The sequence below is a fragment of the Salvelinus alpinus genome, chromosome 9, assembly GCF_045679555.1.
Source record: "Salvelinus alpinus chromosome 9, SLU_Salpinus.1, whole genome shotgun sequence".
Taxonomy (NCBI): Eukaryota; Metazoa; Chordata; class Actinopteri; order Salmoniformes; family Salmonidae; genus Salvelinus; species Salvelinus alpinus.
In genome coordinates, this window is record NC_092094.1 from 64,173,535 (window position 1) to 64,190,617 (window position 17,083).

At 41.1% G+C, this 17,083-nt stretch overlaps 1 protein-coding gene across 1 annotated transcript in view; it reads left to right on the forward strand.

The window, feature by feature from the left end:
* Positions 1-15,634, forward strand: part of LOC139530459 (MAM domain-containing glycosylphosphatidylinositol anchor protein 2-like) — a 240,088-nt gene extending 224,454 nt beyond the window's left edge. The window contains exons 13-18 of the mRNA XM_071326910.1: positions 217-237; positions 577-732; positions 3,804-3,968; positions 8,357-8,487; positions 8,689-8,788; positions 11,801-15,634. Of these exons, the coding sequence (XP_071183011.1) occupies positions 217-237; positions 577-732; positions 3,804-3,968; positions 8,357-8,487; positions 8,689-8,788; positions 11,801-11,889 (662 nt within the window). The 3' untranslated portion in view covers positions 11,890-15,634. The remainder of the gene's footprint in view (positions 1-216; positions 238-576; positions 733-3,803; positions 3,969-8,356; positions 8,488-8,688; positions 8,789-11,800) is intronic.
* Positions 15,635-17,083: the final 1,449 nt, after the last annotated feature.

The following is a 17,083-nucleotide window of genomic DNA, read 5'->3' on the forward strand; positions in this document are numbered from 1 at the left end:
CTCTGCAGTATATAAGCCCTCTCTCTCTCCAGATGATAAGAGGGAATGATGGCACCTCACTACTCCCTTGTACTTCGCCGCAAATTAGACTGCGGGGACAAACAAAGTAGTTCTTCATTTTTATATTTCCACACAACACTTTTAAAGAGAGTAGAAATTAAGTTTTTCAGAAGTTTGAACACCTAAATGATTTAAGTCTCTTGTTTTTTCTTTCAGCACCAGTCAACCCTCACTTGAGTAAGTATCACTCCTATGAATGCTATGACTACCTTAGGCATTTTGATCGAAATATTTAATAAGCCAAGCCAACCATAATGTTTTAGTTAACACAGGCCATAGATAAACACAAAGAAGTGAAGAGTTTTAATATGTAATACACAGTTTATTCATGTTAATCATCAATCGCAATACACAGGTCCTTAATGTCCAACATTATTACCTATTAATACATTCTTCATAAAGCATTTTAAGCCCCTTTTGTAATCTGTAGTAACGTGTTTGAAAATGCATAACATCTATTTTTCCTGACCTGTGCAGTAGCATCTAAATGTATTCTCTGTGTGTCTTCCCCACCAGGAGAGTTCCAGTGCAGCTTTGAAGATGAGGCCGTGTGTATGTTCACCCAAGACAAGACGGATGACTTTGACTGGACCCGACACAGCGCCGCCACCAGAGACACCAAGTACACGCCCAACACCGGGCCCAGCAGTGACCGAGCGGGCTCCAAGCAAGGTTAGCACACACACAAATATATACACACACACATGCACACTCATACCCAAGAATACACAACACTGGGCTCTATATCTTTCAACTCATTTCTCCATTCTGTTCTGCTCTCATGTAGTGGACAATGATGGGATGACATATCAGGAAGTCGATTAGTTATTGCAAAAATCGCGTTGCTGATCTGTAATTGTTGTTTGACATTTCTAAGGGACGATGTATACAAATGGACTGGCTGACACCAGACCATGTGGCACAATCAAGCTTTTAACTCTCATTGAGTCCCACCACGTTAAAATACGTTTTTGCTTAGTTTTGAGTGATCGCGCTGATTGGTTATCACACTCATCAGTTGTAAAGCAAGGGGGGGCGGTACTCGTGGTTGAGTGTGTGGGTGTTTGGTGAGTAAGAGAGACACGGAGGAGAGCCATCCACTGTAAAAGCACAGCCCCCTTCATTATCGACGTGTCATGCCGACAACATCAAAGAACTTCCCCAGACTCTGGAGTCAGCCTCAGTCTGCCGCTTTAGCCATGCAAGTATACAAGTGCATTCATGTGGAAAACATTTCAAGGACATTTATGCAGGTGCATTGTTGAATGGAATCCATATTTGAAACAATGTTTGAAATGTACTTAGTATTCTCTACATCAGTGGTCACCAACCGGTCGATCAAGGCATTCTTAGTCGATCACCAAACATTTCTGTAGAAAAGCCAATGATGGCTTGGTGTTTTTATTGGTTTTGCACTGTTGGCGGTAGGTGCACTTGATTCAGGAGCCCTGTGCACCAGGTAGGAAAAGTGTTACCATTTAATTTGTCTGAAAAGACAAACTCCACCTACCCGGCGGACCGGGAGCTCTGTGGCTAAATCGAGTGAACGGTCATCCAACTCGGAATTCCAAGTCTGAAACTCGGGTACCTTTCTAGAGCACCGACTTTCCGACCTGAAGATCACTTACGTCATGATTTCACCTAGTTTTTTTAGTTCCGAGTTGTCTTGAAAGCACCATGACCATCAGTCCAGTAAAATAAAAAGCAAATTATTTCAATTTATGCTCAGCTGTGCCTCGCAAGTGCTACACCAACTGGTCTATTTTGTTATAAAAGCTATAGTTTTAAAATATTATACGGTCTGAGAAGAACAATATTGGCAGGCATATAGCCAATATGCTGTGATAATGTTATAGGCCTACTACAAAAAATTAAAACTGTTTTTAATTGTGTTAATGTTACATTTTCTAAGTCAAAAAATCTGAGTGGTAGATCTCAGCTTGCTTTTTGACTGCGAAAGTGATATTGACTCAGAAAAGGTCGGTGACCACTGCTCTACATGTTACCTGTGTCATTCCACCAATTCAGTGCCTTTTGTGAAGTGTAACTTGGTCATTTCACCTTATTTTAACATTGTCATAAAGAACACTTTCAACTTCGTAAAAAAACTAGTTTTCCCATTCCAAATTACAAAGTGCCTATTAAGTGCCAAAAAAAGTAACAGGGTTGACCATATCAGGGTTGACGATTTCTTCTTAAATCAGTCATAAATTCCATTGTGACAGGGGGAATGGAAGCTTGTTGTGTGCAACAGGGAGTGGCAATTGAATGCAAGCTTCACAAAAATGTTTTTACTGTTAAAACATTTCTAGCCTGTCTATCTACGTGCTATGCCCGTCCCACTCAGTTTTCCACAACAAAAGACCAGAAAATGGCTATGAACCAGCTGCTTTTACTATGATTTGACTATTAGATGTTCAATATTTATTTTTATATATAAAAAAAAATAATTAAACAATAGTTTCACCATATTAAAATGAGAGTTAAGTTCACATAACAAGGTTGACTTTAAAATCAGGGACAGATGTAAATGAATCACTAATCACATGAAATAAAAAAAGATCTTCAGAAATTACGGTCAAAGCAACAAAATAACTAGGGCTTTACAATGATGGTGAAACTTGGAGAAGTTTTGGGAGTGGGTGGGTTAAAATCTACCTTGAAGTGACACTGACAGGGTTGACGGAAGGATGTCGAAATGCTGAATTTAGCAAGCCTTTATTCATATTAAAATGATTTATTGAATTCTCCGGTCTAGCGGAAGGTTAGTAAATACACAAATGTAGCTACATACGTAATTGCAATCAATTAACCCCAGTTATGACCCTTGCAAAAGAAGGTGACACTTAGCCAACAGGTATATGATGCAGTTATAATGCTTTGTAAGACTTGTCATGCGTGTGATATGTTAGTTTTCTTTGCAGTTCCCATTTGTACTTTTCTTTTCTGGGATTGGGTATGCTCCCTAGCTGTATAGTACCACTTCACCTGCCTCCATCTCCTCCTCCTCCTCCTCTTTGTACTCTGTCTCTATAGGGTGTGTGTGAGCCGTGATTGACATCTGCAGCGCCACGAGCAGCATTATGAAATATGAGTGTCTGTCACTACCTGCCCATCGACGACCGCCTGAGGGAGTTAGCAGTAGCCATTCCCCCAAAAGTAGAATCTCCCACAATTCCATCCACTTGTTAAATGCCAAAAGCCCCAGCCGTTAAAATAAACCAATTAAATGGTGGGACTCCTCGGGATACATTTGTTTAAGTGTTTTAGGGCATTTTACGATGGATAATGTCATAAATAATGCATTGCTTTCAAATGAAACACGAGGCTCAAAGTTTCCCAGTCCGTTTGTTTTTCTTTCAGTTCAAGTAATCTGCTTTTTGAATTCCCAACATAACTTGCTCTAAGAAGATGAAACTATTTTTATCTGATCGGTATCCACAGAGCAAGCCAGTTTTATGGATTGCACTGTGCACAATTTCAACTTTTCATCTCCATTGTCAGAAAATTGCAGTGCAGTGTTCAGAAAACTCTCCCGATACCACAACAGTTTATGGACTGCTAACGGCACGTGCCTTAGCTACGGTTTTGTAGCAGTTATTATAGGTAGAGAGATGAACTCTGCCGTTTGGTTTAGAATTCTAACGGTCTCTCAAAAAGTATGGTGTAATGTTTAATCAGCGTTGTTTTGCCATCACACGGGTTTCTACATGGACATCGATTGTTGTTTCTCCAACATACAGGTTTCTACATGTACATTGAGACGTCTCGACCTCGCCTGGAGGGAGAAAAGGCTCGACTGTTGACCCCCACATTCAACGTTGCCCCCAAAAGCCCTTATGGGACTGTGACCGCCACTCCCACCTACTGCTTTGGCTTCTACTACCATATGTATGGGAAACACATAGGTAAGGTGCCCCTAGTGAAGGGATCATCAACTATATTCAGCCGGGGGTGAGTTTTTTTTTTCTTTTTTTCTTGAGCAGATGGGGGCCGGAATATACAGTTGAAGTCGGAAGTTTACATACAACTCAGCTTTTCACAATTCCTGACATTTAATCCTATTAAAAAGTCCCTGTCTTAGGTCCGTTAGGATCACCACTTTATTTTAAGAATGTGAAATGTCAGAATAATAGTAGAGAGAATGATTTATTTCAGCTTTTATTGCTTTCATCACATTCCCAGTGGGTCAGAAGTTTACACACACTCAATTAGTATTTGGTAGCATTGCCTTTAAATTGTTTCATTTGGGGTCAAACGTTTCGGGTAGCCTTCCACAAGCTTCACACAATAAGTTGGGTGAATTTTGGCCCATTCCTCCTGAAAGAGCTGGTGTAACTCAATCAGGTTTGTAGGCCTCCTTGCTCGCACACGCTTTTTCAGTTCTGCCCACTAATGTTCTATAGGATTGAGGTCAGTTCTTTGTGATGGCCACTCCAATACCTTGACTTTGTTGTCCTTTAGCCATTTTGCCACAGCTTTGGAGTATGCTTGGGGTCATTGTCCATTTGGAAGACCCATTTGCGACAAAGCTTTAACTTCCTGACTGATGTCTTGAGATGTTGCTTCAATATATCTACATAATTTTCCTCCCTCGTGATGCCATCTATTTTGTGAAGTGCACCAGTCCCTTCTGCAGCAAAGCACCCCCACAACATGATGCTGCCACCCTCGTGCTTCACGGTTGGGATGGTGTTCTTCGGCTTGCAAGCATCCCCCTTTATCCTCCAAACATAACAATGGTCGTTATGGCCAAACAGTTCTATTTTTGTTTCATCAGACCAGAGGACATTTCTCCAAAAAGTACGATCTTTGTCCCCATGTGCAGTTGCAAACCGTAGTCTGGCTTTTTTATGGCAGTTTTGGAGCAGTGGCTTCTTCCTTGCTGAGCGGCCTTTCAGGTTATGTGGATATTGGACTCGTTTTACTGTGGATATAGATACGTTTGTACCTGTTTGTACCTCCAGCATCTTCACAAGGTCTTTTGCTGTTGTTCTGGGATTGATTTGCACTTTTTGCACCAAAGTACGTTCATCTCTAGGAGACAGAACGCGTCTCCTTCCTGAGCAGCTGCGTGGTCCCATGGTGTTTATACTTGCGTACTATAATTTGTACAGATGAACGTGGTACCTTCAGGCGTTTGGAAATTGCTCCCACGGATTAACCAGACTTGTGGAGGCCTACAATTTTTTTCTGAGGTCTTGGCTGATTTCTTTTGATTTTCCCATGATGTCAAGCAAAGAGGCACTGAGTTTGAAGGTAGGCCTTGAAATACATCCACAGGTACACCTCCAATTGACTCAAATGTTGTCAATTAGCCTATCAGAAGCATCTAAAGCCATGACATAATTTTCTGGAATTTTCCAAGCTGTTTAAAGGCACAGTCAACTAAGTGTATGTACATTTCTGACACACTGGAATTGTGGTACAGTGAATTATAAGTGAAATAATCTGTCTGTAAACAATTGTCGGAAAAATGACTTGTGTCATGCACAAAGTAGGTGTCCTAACCGACTTGCCAAAACTATAGTTTGTTAACAAGAAATGTGTGGAGTGGTTGAAAAACAAGTTTTAATGACTCCAACCTATGTGTATGTAAAATTCCAACTTCAACTGCAATTACAAATCATTTGTGGACTGCAAATTGACCCAAACAATTTCATATTTTTAACCTTACTTACATTTGTATGTGATCACATATATCTCTCTATTATGTGTGGGAATACACTACCATTTACATAAATTCACCCACGTGCCAAATGCCAGTTGGGGAACCCTGCCTTAGTGCTATTAGGAATTAAATGTACACTATACAAAAATATGTGAACACCCCTTCAAATTAGTGGATTTGGCTATTTCAGCCACACCCGTTGCTGCGGGTGTATAAAATCGAGCACACATTCATGCGATCTCCATAGCCCACCATTGGCAGTAAAATGGACTTACTGAAGAGCTCAGTGACTATAAACGTGGCACCGTCATAGGATGCCATCTTTCCAACAAGTCAGTTCATCAAATTACTGCCCTGCTAGAGCTGCCCCGGTCAACTGTAAGTGCTGTTATTGTGAAGTGGAAAAGTCTAGGAGCAGCAACAGCTCAGCCGCGAAGTGGTAGGCCACACAAGCTCACAGAATGGGGCCACCGAGTGCTGAAGTGTGTAGCAAAACTCACTACAGAGTTCCAAACTGCCTCTGGAAGCAACTTCAGCACAAGAACTGTTCATCGGGAGTTTCATTAAATGGGTTTCCATGGCCGAGCAGCCGCACACAAGCCTAAGATCACCATGCGCAATGCCAAGCATCAGCTGGAGTGGTATAAAGCTTACCGCCATTGGACTCTGGAGCAGTGGAAATGCGTTCTCTGGAGTGATGAATCACGCTACACCACCTGGCAGTCCGACGGACAAATCTGGGTTTGGCGGATGCCAGGAGAACGCTACCTGCCCCAATGCATAGTGCCAGCTGTAAAGTTTGGTGGAGAAGGAATAATGGTCTGGGGCTGTTTTTCATGGTTCGTGATAGGCCCCTTAGTTCCAATGAATGGAAATCTTAACACGACAGCATACAATAACATTCTGGATGATTCTGTGCTTCCAACTTTGTGGCAATATTTTGGGGAAGGCCCTTTCCTGTTTCAGCTTGACAATGCCCCCATACACAAAGTGAGGTCCATACAGAAATGGTTTGTCGAGATCGGTGTGGAAGATCTTGACTGGCCTGCACAGAGCCCTGACCTCAACCCCATCAACACCTTTGGGATGAATTGGAACGCCGACTGTGAGCCAGGCCTAATCACCCAACACCAGTGCCCGACCTCACTAATTATCTTGTGGCTGAATGGAAGCAAGTCTCCAACATCTAGTGGAAAGCCTTCCCAGAAGATTGGAGGCTGTTATAGCAGCAAAGAGGGACCACCTCCATATTTATGCCCATGATTTTGGAATGAGATGTTCGACGAGCAGGTGTCTACATACTTTTGGTAATGTAGTGTAAATTACAAGTATTAATGCAAATCCTGCACTGTAGCTATTTCATCAGGCAAATCTAGCATAGAGTGTGTTTGATTTGTTAAGTACACACCTGAGAGCTTTCCATTAGCATCCACTTGCAATCAAATCCCCTATTTCCCTGTTCGGTGCCTCCCTGATGATTAGATAAGTGTTTGCTTACCACTCAAGTTGTACTCCCACCTTTCTTTTCTAATTCGACAACCACTCAGTAACACTTCCATACTGGAATATGTGAAGCCCCCCGGGCATTGGTGGAAATGGAAGTTAAACACAGCACAAGAAAAAAACTCACTATTTCTGGGTGTTTACAAACCTTCCATTTGAATATTAATAACCTTATCATCCATCAAAATCTAGTCAGGCTCCCCTGCTTCTGTCGCCAAGGTTGCCTTCTCACACCCTGCTCATGCCCTCCTGTTGTTGCGGTGTCAGACAGTTGCACCTGAGCGATGGGTGTGTCCTCTGACCTGCCAGACGCGCCTGCAACTTCAATTTTCTGCTCCGCAAAGCTGTCGGGATTCTGAATAGGACGTGTCAACCTAATCCACGCAGGTCTCAATGGGCCCTCTCTTTCTCTGCTTGCTCAGCCACAGGAACCAGCAACCAGCAGCCGGAGTCAAAAATGGCTGACGGCGTGTCCTTCTTACCTGTCTTTCTTTTTCATTGGTTTCCGTTAGAGAAAGAACGGCAACATGCATTCAGTCTTTTTTTATTCGGTGCAGAAGGAGTGAGTGAGTGGTGGAGAGACTTTGAGTTCTCATTTGAAGTAGTGGGTATTTTCAGGAATCTGTCGTTGTTGCTTTTTGATCATCCAGCGAGATCCACTTAAGGCTCCCCTCACAGGGATGTGGCATATTGTAGCTGACGGCTCGTCTAGTTTGGCCTCTGAGCACTCATTTTGGCATCTCATCGTTTGCACTGGGGGGAAAAAACATACAAGATTTAACTCTCATGATCATCCCTTGAGAAGTGAATTATGTTCGCAAATTCATACGTTGCACTCGGTAAAAGCCACACTCAATAAGGGAAGGTTAATGTGTAGACCCCTTGAGACATTTAGTATTTGCAGTAATGAGCTTCTATGTGTTTTGTTAATAGTATAAGGTCATACATTAATAATGAGTAAAGTCTCAACACATAAGGATAAGTGCTGCCATGATGAGGCCGTATATGATCGATGATACCACACCTGGGTTCCAATTCTACTTGAAATCTTTAAAATACTACAGCTGTGCTTGATTGAGCTTGCCATGTTGTCCATACGGTGCATTATGTTTTCTCCTCTAGGGGCGTTGAATGCGTACCTACGGCAGAAGGGCCACTCGGGCTCAGACAGTTCCCTGTGGAACTTGGTCGGGAACCAAGGGGACCGATGGAAGCAAGCCAAAGTCAACATCCACCCAATAGCCTCTTTCCAGGTGGGTACAGCTCTTTGGGAGGAGCAGTGGGTCACCAATGCAGAACTATGGTGGCCCTAAGGTACAAAGTACAAAACTGCCTTCATCTGTGCTTCCCCTCTTATGTTTTACAGAATGAGCCATTGAGTTAGTAGTAGTAAGACATTTAAGCAGTTGGTGTTAACAAGTTTTGTTTTTGTCTGTCTTATCCCGTTTTGGTAGTTGGTTCTGGAAGGAATTCGTGGTCCGGGTATAGAAGGCGATATCGCCATAGATGATGTCACCATTGAGGAAGGAGAATGTAAAGACCCTCCACCCAACAGTAAGTGCTTTTTTTTTGTTTATACCTGGGAATCCATGACAACCATGGACCTATACATCATCCAGAACCAATCAACCATGAAGAGGCAAGGCTTATAATAACATATACATTTATATCATTCCTCTTGGGAACTAAAATTCAAGGACTGAGAGAGCTCTATTGTTAGCTCTCTCTCATTTGCTTTCCAAGAGTATAGCTATGCCGCTGTATTTTTCATTTTTCTTTATGGATGTTTCAGGTATCGTCAGTGAAATTACATTTTAGAGGGAATGATCGAACAGCTGCTTTTTAAATGTTATGCAAGCCAGAAAATGTTACTGTCTTATTGACCTAAAAAAGATAGATGTTTAATGCAATGGAAAATTTTATTTTACTCATTACTTATATTACTTTACTTGGTAATGGCTTTTTTAATCATGTTAAGTATCCTCCCAAATGGAAGATATCAGCAACTTCCATGAAATATTAGGCATTAGATGCTTTCTCACTTGTACACTTGAGACTGTCGGCTGGGTGTCTTTGCTGATAAACAAGGTTCAGTGAAAATACTACCAAAAAATGTACAAATGGTAATGTTTAAAGAACCTCTTAACTGTTTGAGGAATTGTCTTATACTTCATGTACAGTTGAAGTCGGAAGCTTGCATACACTTAGGTTGGAGTCATTAAAACTTGTTTTTCAACCACTCCACAAACTTCACTTATAATTCACTGTATCACAATTCCAGTGGGTCAGAATTTTACATACACTAAGTTGACTGTGCCTTTAAACAGAAAATTATGTCATGGCTTTAGAAGCTTCTGATAGGCTAATTGACAACATTTGAGTCAATTGGAGGTGTACCTGTAGATGTATTTCAAGGCCTACCTTCAAACTCAGTGCCTCTTTGCTTGACATCATGGTGAAAATCAAAAGAAATCAACCCAGACCTCAGAAAAAAAAATTGTAGTCCTCCACAAGTCTGGTTCATCCTTGGGAGCAATTTCCAAACGCCTGAAGGTACCACGTTCATCTGTACAAACAATAGTACGCAAGTAGAAGCACCATGGGACCACGCAGCCGTCATACCGCTCAGGAAGGAGACGCGTTCTGTCTCCTAGAGATGAATGTACTTTGGTGCAAAAAGTGCAAATCAATCCCAGAACAGCAGCAAAAGACCTTGTGAAGATGCTGGAGGAAACAGGTACGAAAGTGTCTATATCCACAGTAAAACGAGTCCTATATCGACATTACCTGAAAGGCCACTCAGCAAGGAAGAAGCCACTGCTCCAAAACCACCATAAAAAAGCCAGACTACAGTTTGCAACTGCATATGGGAACAAATATCGTACTTTTTGGAAAAATGTCCTCTGGTCTGATGAAACAATACTGTTTGGCCATAATAACCATTATGTTTGGAGGAAAAATGGGGAGGTTGGAAAATGATGTGGATATATTGAAGCAACATCTCAAGACATCAGTCAGGAAGTTAAAGCTTGGTCGCAAATGGGTCTTCCAAATAGACAATGACCCCAAGCATACTTCCAACGTTGTGGCAAAATGGACAAGGACAACAAAGTCGAGGTGTTGGAGTGGCCATCACAAAGCCTTGACCTCAATCCCATAGAAAATTTGTGGGCAGAACTGAAAAAGCGTGTGCGAGCAAGGAGGCCTACAAACCTGACACAGTTACACCAGCTCTGTTAGGAGGAATGGGCCACAATTCACCCAACTTATTGTGGGAGGCTTGTGGGAGGCTACTCAAAACATTTGACCCAAGTTAAATAATTTAAAGGCAATGCTACCAAATACTAATTGAGTGTATGTAAACTTCTGACCCACTGGGAATGTGATGAAAGAAATAAAAGTGGAAATAAATCATTCTCTCTGCTATTTTTCGGACATTTCACATTCTTAAAATAAAGTGGTGATCCTAACTGACCTAAGACAGGGAATTTTTACTAGGATTAAATGTCAGGAATTGTGAAAAACGGACTTTAATTGTACTTAGCTAAGGTGTATGTAAACTTCCGACTTCCACTGTATAAGTACACAGCATACTTGTGGATGAGCTGCCTCTGAAGTATTGTGGTACTACATTGGGAGAAATCACACCACATCTACAGTGCTGTGAAAATGTATTTGCCCCTTTCTAATTTTCTCTACTTTTGCATATTTTGCATATAGTGTGATGGTTTGGGGATGCCTCAGGACCTGGACACCTTGCCTTAATAGAAGGAAACATGAATTCTGCTCTGTATCAGAGAATTCTACAGGAGAATGTCAGACTATCCGTCTGTGAGCTGAAGCGCAGCTGGGTCATGCAGCAATACAATGATCCAAAACACACAATTAAGTCTAAATGAAAATGGCTTAAAAGCAACACATTTTATGTTTTGGAATGGCCTAGTCAAAGTCCAAACCTAATCCCAATTGATGTTGTGGCAGGACTTGAAACGAGCAGTTCATGCTTGAAAACACAATAATGTTGCTGAGTTAAAGCAGTTCTGCATGGAAGAATTGGCCAAAATCCCTCCACAGCGATGTGAGAGACTGATCATCAACTACAGGGAGCATTTGGTTGTAGTCATTGCAGCTAAAGGTGGTACAACCAGTTATTGATTGTAAGAGGGCAATTACTTTATCACACAGGGGAATTGAGTGTTGCATAACTTTTTAAAATAAATAAAATATAAATGTTTTGTTATTTGTAAACTCAGGTTCCCTTTATCTAATATTAGGTTTTCGTTGAAGATCTGATAACATTCAGTATCAAAAATATGCAAAAATAGAGATAATCAGAAAGGGGGCAAATAGTTTTTCATGGCACTGTACATGCCAGAGTCTCCTCCAGGGAGCAAGAGTATGGTCCTCCTCAGAACAACTAAAAACAATTCAATATGTTGAAAAGTCTTCCGTAAATCAAACATAGAATCGTACTCGTTCCCCACACGTCATCCCATTAGCTCAATGAAAAAGGATCATGCTCCCGAGATTATCTAAGTCACCAGCTTTCTTTCTCTATCCCTACAGATCTAAGGTCACTGTCTCCTCCTACCACGCCCCATATATGGCAGTTCTTGGTCACCCTGACCCTGGTCTTTGTGGGCCTTCAGAGGTGACCCCTCTCTCCTAGGAGGAGCAACCTGACGTCGGCCCAACCCCAGTGGAAGAGTTTGCAGACATGGACTGTCCAAACCCCAAAAACTACCAAAGATTCACTCCTTTTCAGTCTGCAGGAGAGCAACAGCCCAGCATTGGTCCAGGGTGGAGCATGAAGGAAACAAAAAAACTCAGTTCATCCGGATTTTTCTGAAATATGCACAGAGCGCACTCCACGGTCAAGATGGAGAGTCGAGCTCTCCATAGTCTCCGTATTACGGACTCCAGTTCATCATTTTTTCTGCAGCTGAAGCAATCGAGGCAGAGTATGGGTACATTTCTGTAAAGCACAAGGACGCATGGTGTGGTTCCATTTATTATTAAATGGGCCACAGAATGATGACAATTGATTGGTGTGGAAGAGTTTGATTTTTATGTTAACAGTATGTCGAGAAATGTACAAAATTCGTTCAACAACCCACACTGACCCCGAAGCTATTTTCTCATGAATATGATAGAGGCTAGTATTCCTCTGGGTTCTGGCTTTTCACCTCTCTTAAAACTTGGAGGCTGCCTATGGTCGGATTCATCAAAATGTGCATAAACAAACACATTTGCATACTTTCTACCCAGAGGCTAGACTTTGACTGCTTGGTGCATTATATGTAAATCTGTAAGTCAATTCATCATAATTATTTCTTTGTCTGTCCTTTTTTCCCCTTTTTTTTCTCTCTTCAAGGTTTGCGTAAGGTTAGTTTCATTACAGTGTGCATACACTTGTTCTCTAGGTTACTCTATTATGCAGTAGCTGAACTATGGTGCATTGTATGCCTCATGTGTAATCAACCTCTAGACTCCTCGTAGTGGAAGCACTATGAGATTGAGAACTTAGATCCTTTCGATGTACTGTAGGGGCTTCTCTGTGTCCCACCTGCCCTAAAATTTCAGAAGGCGATTTAATAAGCAGGGACATGACACATCTTTCTTTCATTACCTAAAAGGGATTGGCGAGGGATTATTGTGTTTTTCCCTCCCTTAAGTACTCTAGGCTTTATTAACAATGGTAATTGCAATCAAATCAAACTTTATTTGTCACATGCGCCGAATACAACAAGTGTAGACTTTACCGTGAAATGCTTACTTACAAGCCCTTAACCAACAGTGCAGTTCAAGAAGAAGAAAATATTTACCAAGTAGACTAAAATAAAAAGTAATAATAAAAAGTAACACAATATGAATAACAATAACGAGGCTATATACAGGGGGCACCGGTACCGAGTCAGTGTGCGGGGGTTCAGGCTAGTCGAGGTAATCTGTACATGTAGGTGGGGGCGAAGTGACTATGCATAGGTGACAAACAAACAGCGAGTAGCAGCAGTGTACAAAGGGAGGGGGGGTCAATGTAAATTGTCCGGTGGCGATTTTATGGATTGTTCAGCAGTCTTATGGCTTGGGGGTAGAAGCTGTTGAGGAGCCTTTTGGTCCTAGACTTGGCGCTCCGGTACCGCTTGCCGTGCGATAGCAGAGAAAACACTCAATAACAAGCCCTTTGTGTGAAAGGTGAGCTTTTATCCTCATCTCTCTTTTTTTAGTTGCCATTATCGAACTAAGCTTCTCGATTGGAGCCTTCTTTCTCCTTTCACCTCCTGACCAATCATAATTTAGTCAGGTCAAGTCATATGTGGTGCTTAAAGACCAGAGCAGTGTGTATTCCAATGCCCTCTGAATCATCCTCCTGTAATACCTTACTTTAAGGACATTGGAGGAAATTCAAGCTCATTTGAATTTAGGTTGTAGTAGTTTGACTCGCGCTCCTTCTTGCAACTGCCAAGATTAACACCCGTTTCCAATAGAAGTCATTATCTTGACCTTTGATTTCAGCATGACTCCATAAAGCACATAAAAATAGGTGCAAAAAAGAAAAACATTGAATGTCAACACTCTTTCTCTCCCTGCATGAGTTGCTCATTGATCATGATACAGTTCCCATACAGGCTTTCGGCAGTCTTTTGGAAGGTTACTTTATGAGCAGTCAAAAGAGCAGTGTTTTGCATCTTTTGGTCATATCTCAACAGCTAGTCCTCTCGGGATAAGATAAGGCACTGCTGTCTGACATGAAATCAAGTGCCTTCAGACTTAGTGCAAATTCTCATGAATGGAAAAACCAACATGGGCTATTTTACCATACAAGCATTTGCACCGTAGGCACATTTTATAGAGAGAAGAAAAGTATGTGATCTGCAGCTAACTCCCATCTCCACACAGCTCTTTTTATTTTGACCCAGGAAATTACTTACTACCCTTGACAGTCCAGGCTTTTTGAGTGGGGACTTGTGCTCGAGCGGAGGAAGGATGGTGGCCCAGCTTTGTAAGAGTGACTGAGTGAGAACGGGGAGCTCTTGGACATAAACAATGGGCTCTGACAAAAAAACAACTTGGAGGGAGGGATGCTTTTGAAGTCTCCCCATTCATTTCAACTGAACCTGCTGAGAAAAATACATTTTTGCGACGATGTCCAAGGACTGTGAAAGGAGGACCTTTCAGGTGTGACTCTTACAGCTGATAATGGTCTTGGTTTACCTGGGTGTTTGTCAGTCAATTGGATCAGACTATCTGGTTCTCACAGACCGACATATTTTAGTACTCAAATGAGAGTGTAACTCTACTTTTACAGAAACTGTAAAAACATTGGAACTACCTGAGACCATGAGTTACCTTAACCAGCTGGTTTTTGAAAAAAAATATTGTAAAATTACTCTACTATTGTTCGTAACAATGTTTTGGGGGAAGGTTTTACATTCCCCATTTGTTTTATTTGGGGTATTTTTTGTTTTCTGATTCCTTTTTCTTTACAGAATAATCATAAATAGGCTATAAGCTAATCAATTTGCTAAACACCCCAGTGCAAAAGATTCCATAAAAAACATTTGTCAGTATTCATATAAAAAGCACAAGATGACACAAAATGGCATACAAACTGATTTTGACAAAGATTTAGGCATATACATTTCCTCTCAGCAACCTGTTAAAATAAAACATGTTCTTCCCTGTTCAATTAAATTATTCATGTAAATCATAGCATGTGTGGTCGGTCACTTTTAATAATGAAAAATAAAAAGATATATTGAACAATTAGTTATAACTTCCATTCCCCCATGTCTCTCAATTCAATATTTTATTGCATTGTTTATCTACAAATTTGTGCTGAAATTAACAACTCCCCCATGACTACTTGTGTTATTTCAAAAGAATGGAAAAAATAAAAATGTTCAGGCAAATTGCTCTCTCCGCACTTACAGTGAAATGGAACTTGACAACTCCCCCCTTCCATTGCTTCTGGTGTTCTCTGTCATGTTCTACGTAACTACCACCAGCAAACAGATTTTATTAGAGAAATTCACTGCTTTATAATGTATGTCGATTTTTTTTTTTCTACCCCAAGCTACCATCTTGGCTTCAATGAGCCAAGCAAGTGTTTAAATTCTACCCAAAAGAAAACCCATATATTATATTGTACAGCAGATTTCAATAGGGATTTTAACTCAATAATGGATTTCCTCTAATGGGAACAAAATACATGTATTATTTGGGGTAATCGTTTTCTTGACAACAACACCCGCAGAACAGAACTTTGTCTAAATGTATCAGAATGCTTTTATTTTTTATATAACTATAATTATCTGCAATAGACTTCCTGTCATAATTTGGATTTGATTTCCCAGATGATTACATCGCATTATTATGAATAAATATACATTAAATGCAGTTTTCCATCTTGTGTCACCTGTTATTTTATTAGACAACAGTTTGTTGTCAGTGAGATGATCAGTAATATTTCACCACTTTGTTACTCATCACGAGAAAAGACGTCTTTGTAGAATGTGTCTGGAAGTGAGTTGATGAGAGAGATGTATTTATTATTTCACAGTGATATATAAAAATACAACTGAATATGAACAAATCGTTCTGTTTCAGTAGATTTCGTTAGTTGTCACAATTCTTTGATTCTCAGAAAGCTTCTTTACACCTGATTGCTGTTTTCCGACCACAGCCACCCTTAACCCTTCTGTTGACTTTCATTATGCGTTTTTACTGTCCCTTGGCCTTTGGTTAGGCCCTGCTAAACATTTAAATATTCCTATCATACACTGTAAGCCCTGGGGATACCTAAACGACCTTACCTTGAGTTGTAATGCAATGTGTGTACTGTACAACGTGTGTTCTCTCCATTCAAACATTGTTTATGTGTTCAGTAAGTAAACCATCTCTCCAGAGCCACCAGGCAAAGCGTCTTCTCTCGGTGCAGATGAGATGGACACGTTTCACATCTGGCCAGGAGGGCACCCATCTGCAGGTGCATCTGCACCCAGGTACAGTACAAAGACTCCCTCATGCATATTAGCCAGTGAACATATGGCCCCGCTGATAGCTAGTCTAGTATGCAAAAGTTTACCTGAATGTTCTAAAAGTGTGAACACAGGAGGTTTTAGATTGGGGTTTTTTTCCGCACTTATCAGTATGTGGATGACCCTCGAGTCTAAAGGGTTTGACAGGATTTAAATTGTTTTCATAGCCACGATCACAGTTGAGCCACACTCTACTATTCTTGGAGTGTTTATCTGACACTGACTTGTCTAACACTGTACATGTTGAGGCAAACCTGGGTTCAAATAGTATTTGAAACCTTATTCAAAATATATTTTTTAATTAAGCTGTGCTCGATTCCGCTTGCCTGCCGCAATGGAACCAATGGGACAGTCCCAAAAGTGCCCGCCCATCTAGCACTCCTGTCACGTTCCTGACCTTATTTTCCCTTATTTTGTATTTATTTAGTATGGTCAGGGCGTGAGTTGGGGTGGGTTGTCTATGTGTGTTTTCTATGTTGGGTTTTTTGTGTTCGGCCTGGTATGATTCTCAATCAGAGGCAGCTGTCAATCGTTGTCCCTGATTGAGAATCATACTTAGGCAACCGGGGTTTCACGTGTGGTTTGTGGGTGTTTGTCTTCCGTGTATGTAGTTGTGCCACACGGGACTGTTTGTCGGTTAGATTCTCTTTTGCTATTTTGTTTCGTTTAGTGTTCAGTTTAATTGTTAATAAAACATGGTGTGGAAGAGTTTGATTTTTATGTTAACAGTATGTCGAGAAATGTACAAAATTCGTTCAACAACCCACACTGACCCCGAAGCTATTTTCTCATGAATATGATAGAGGCT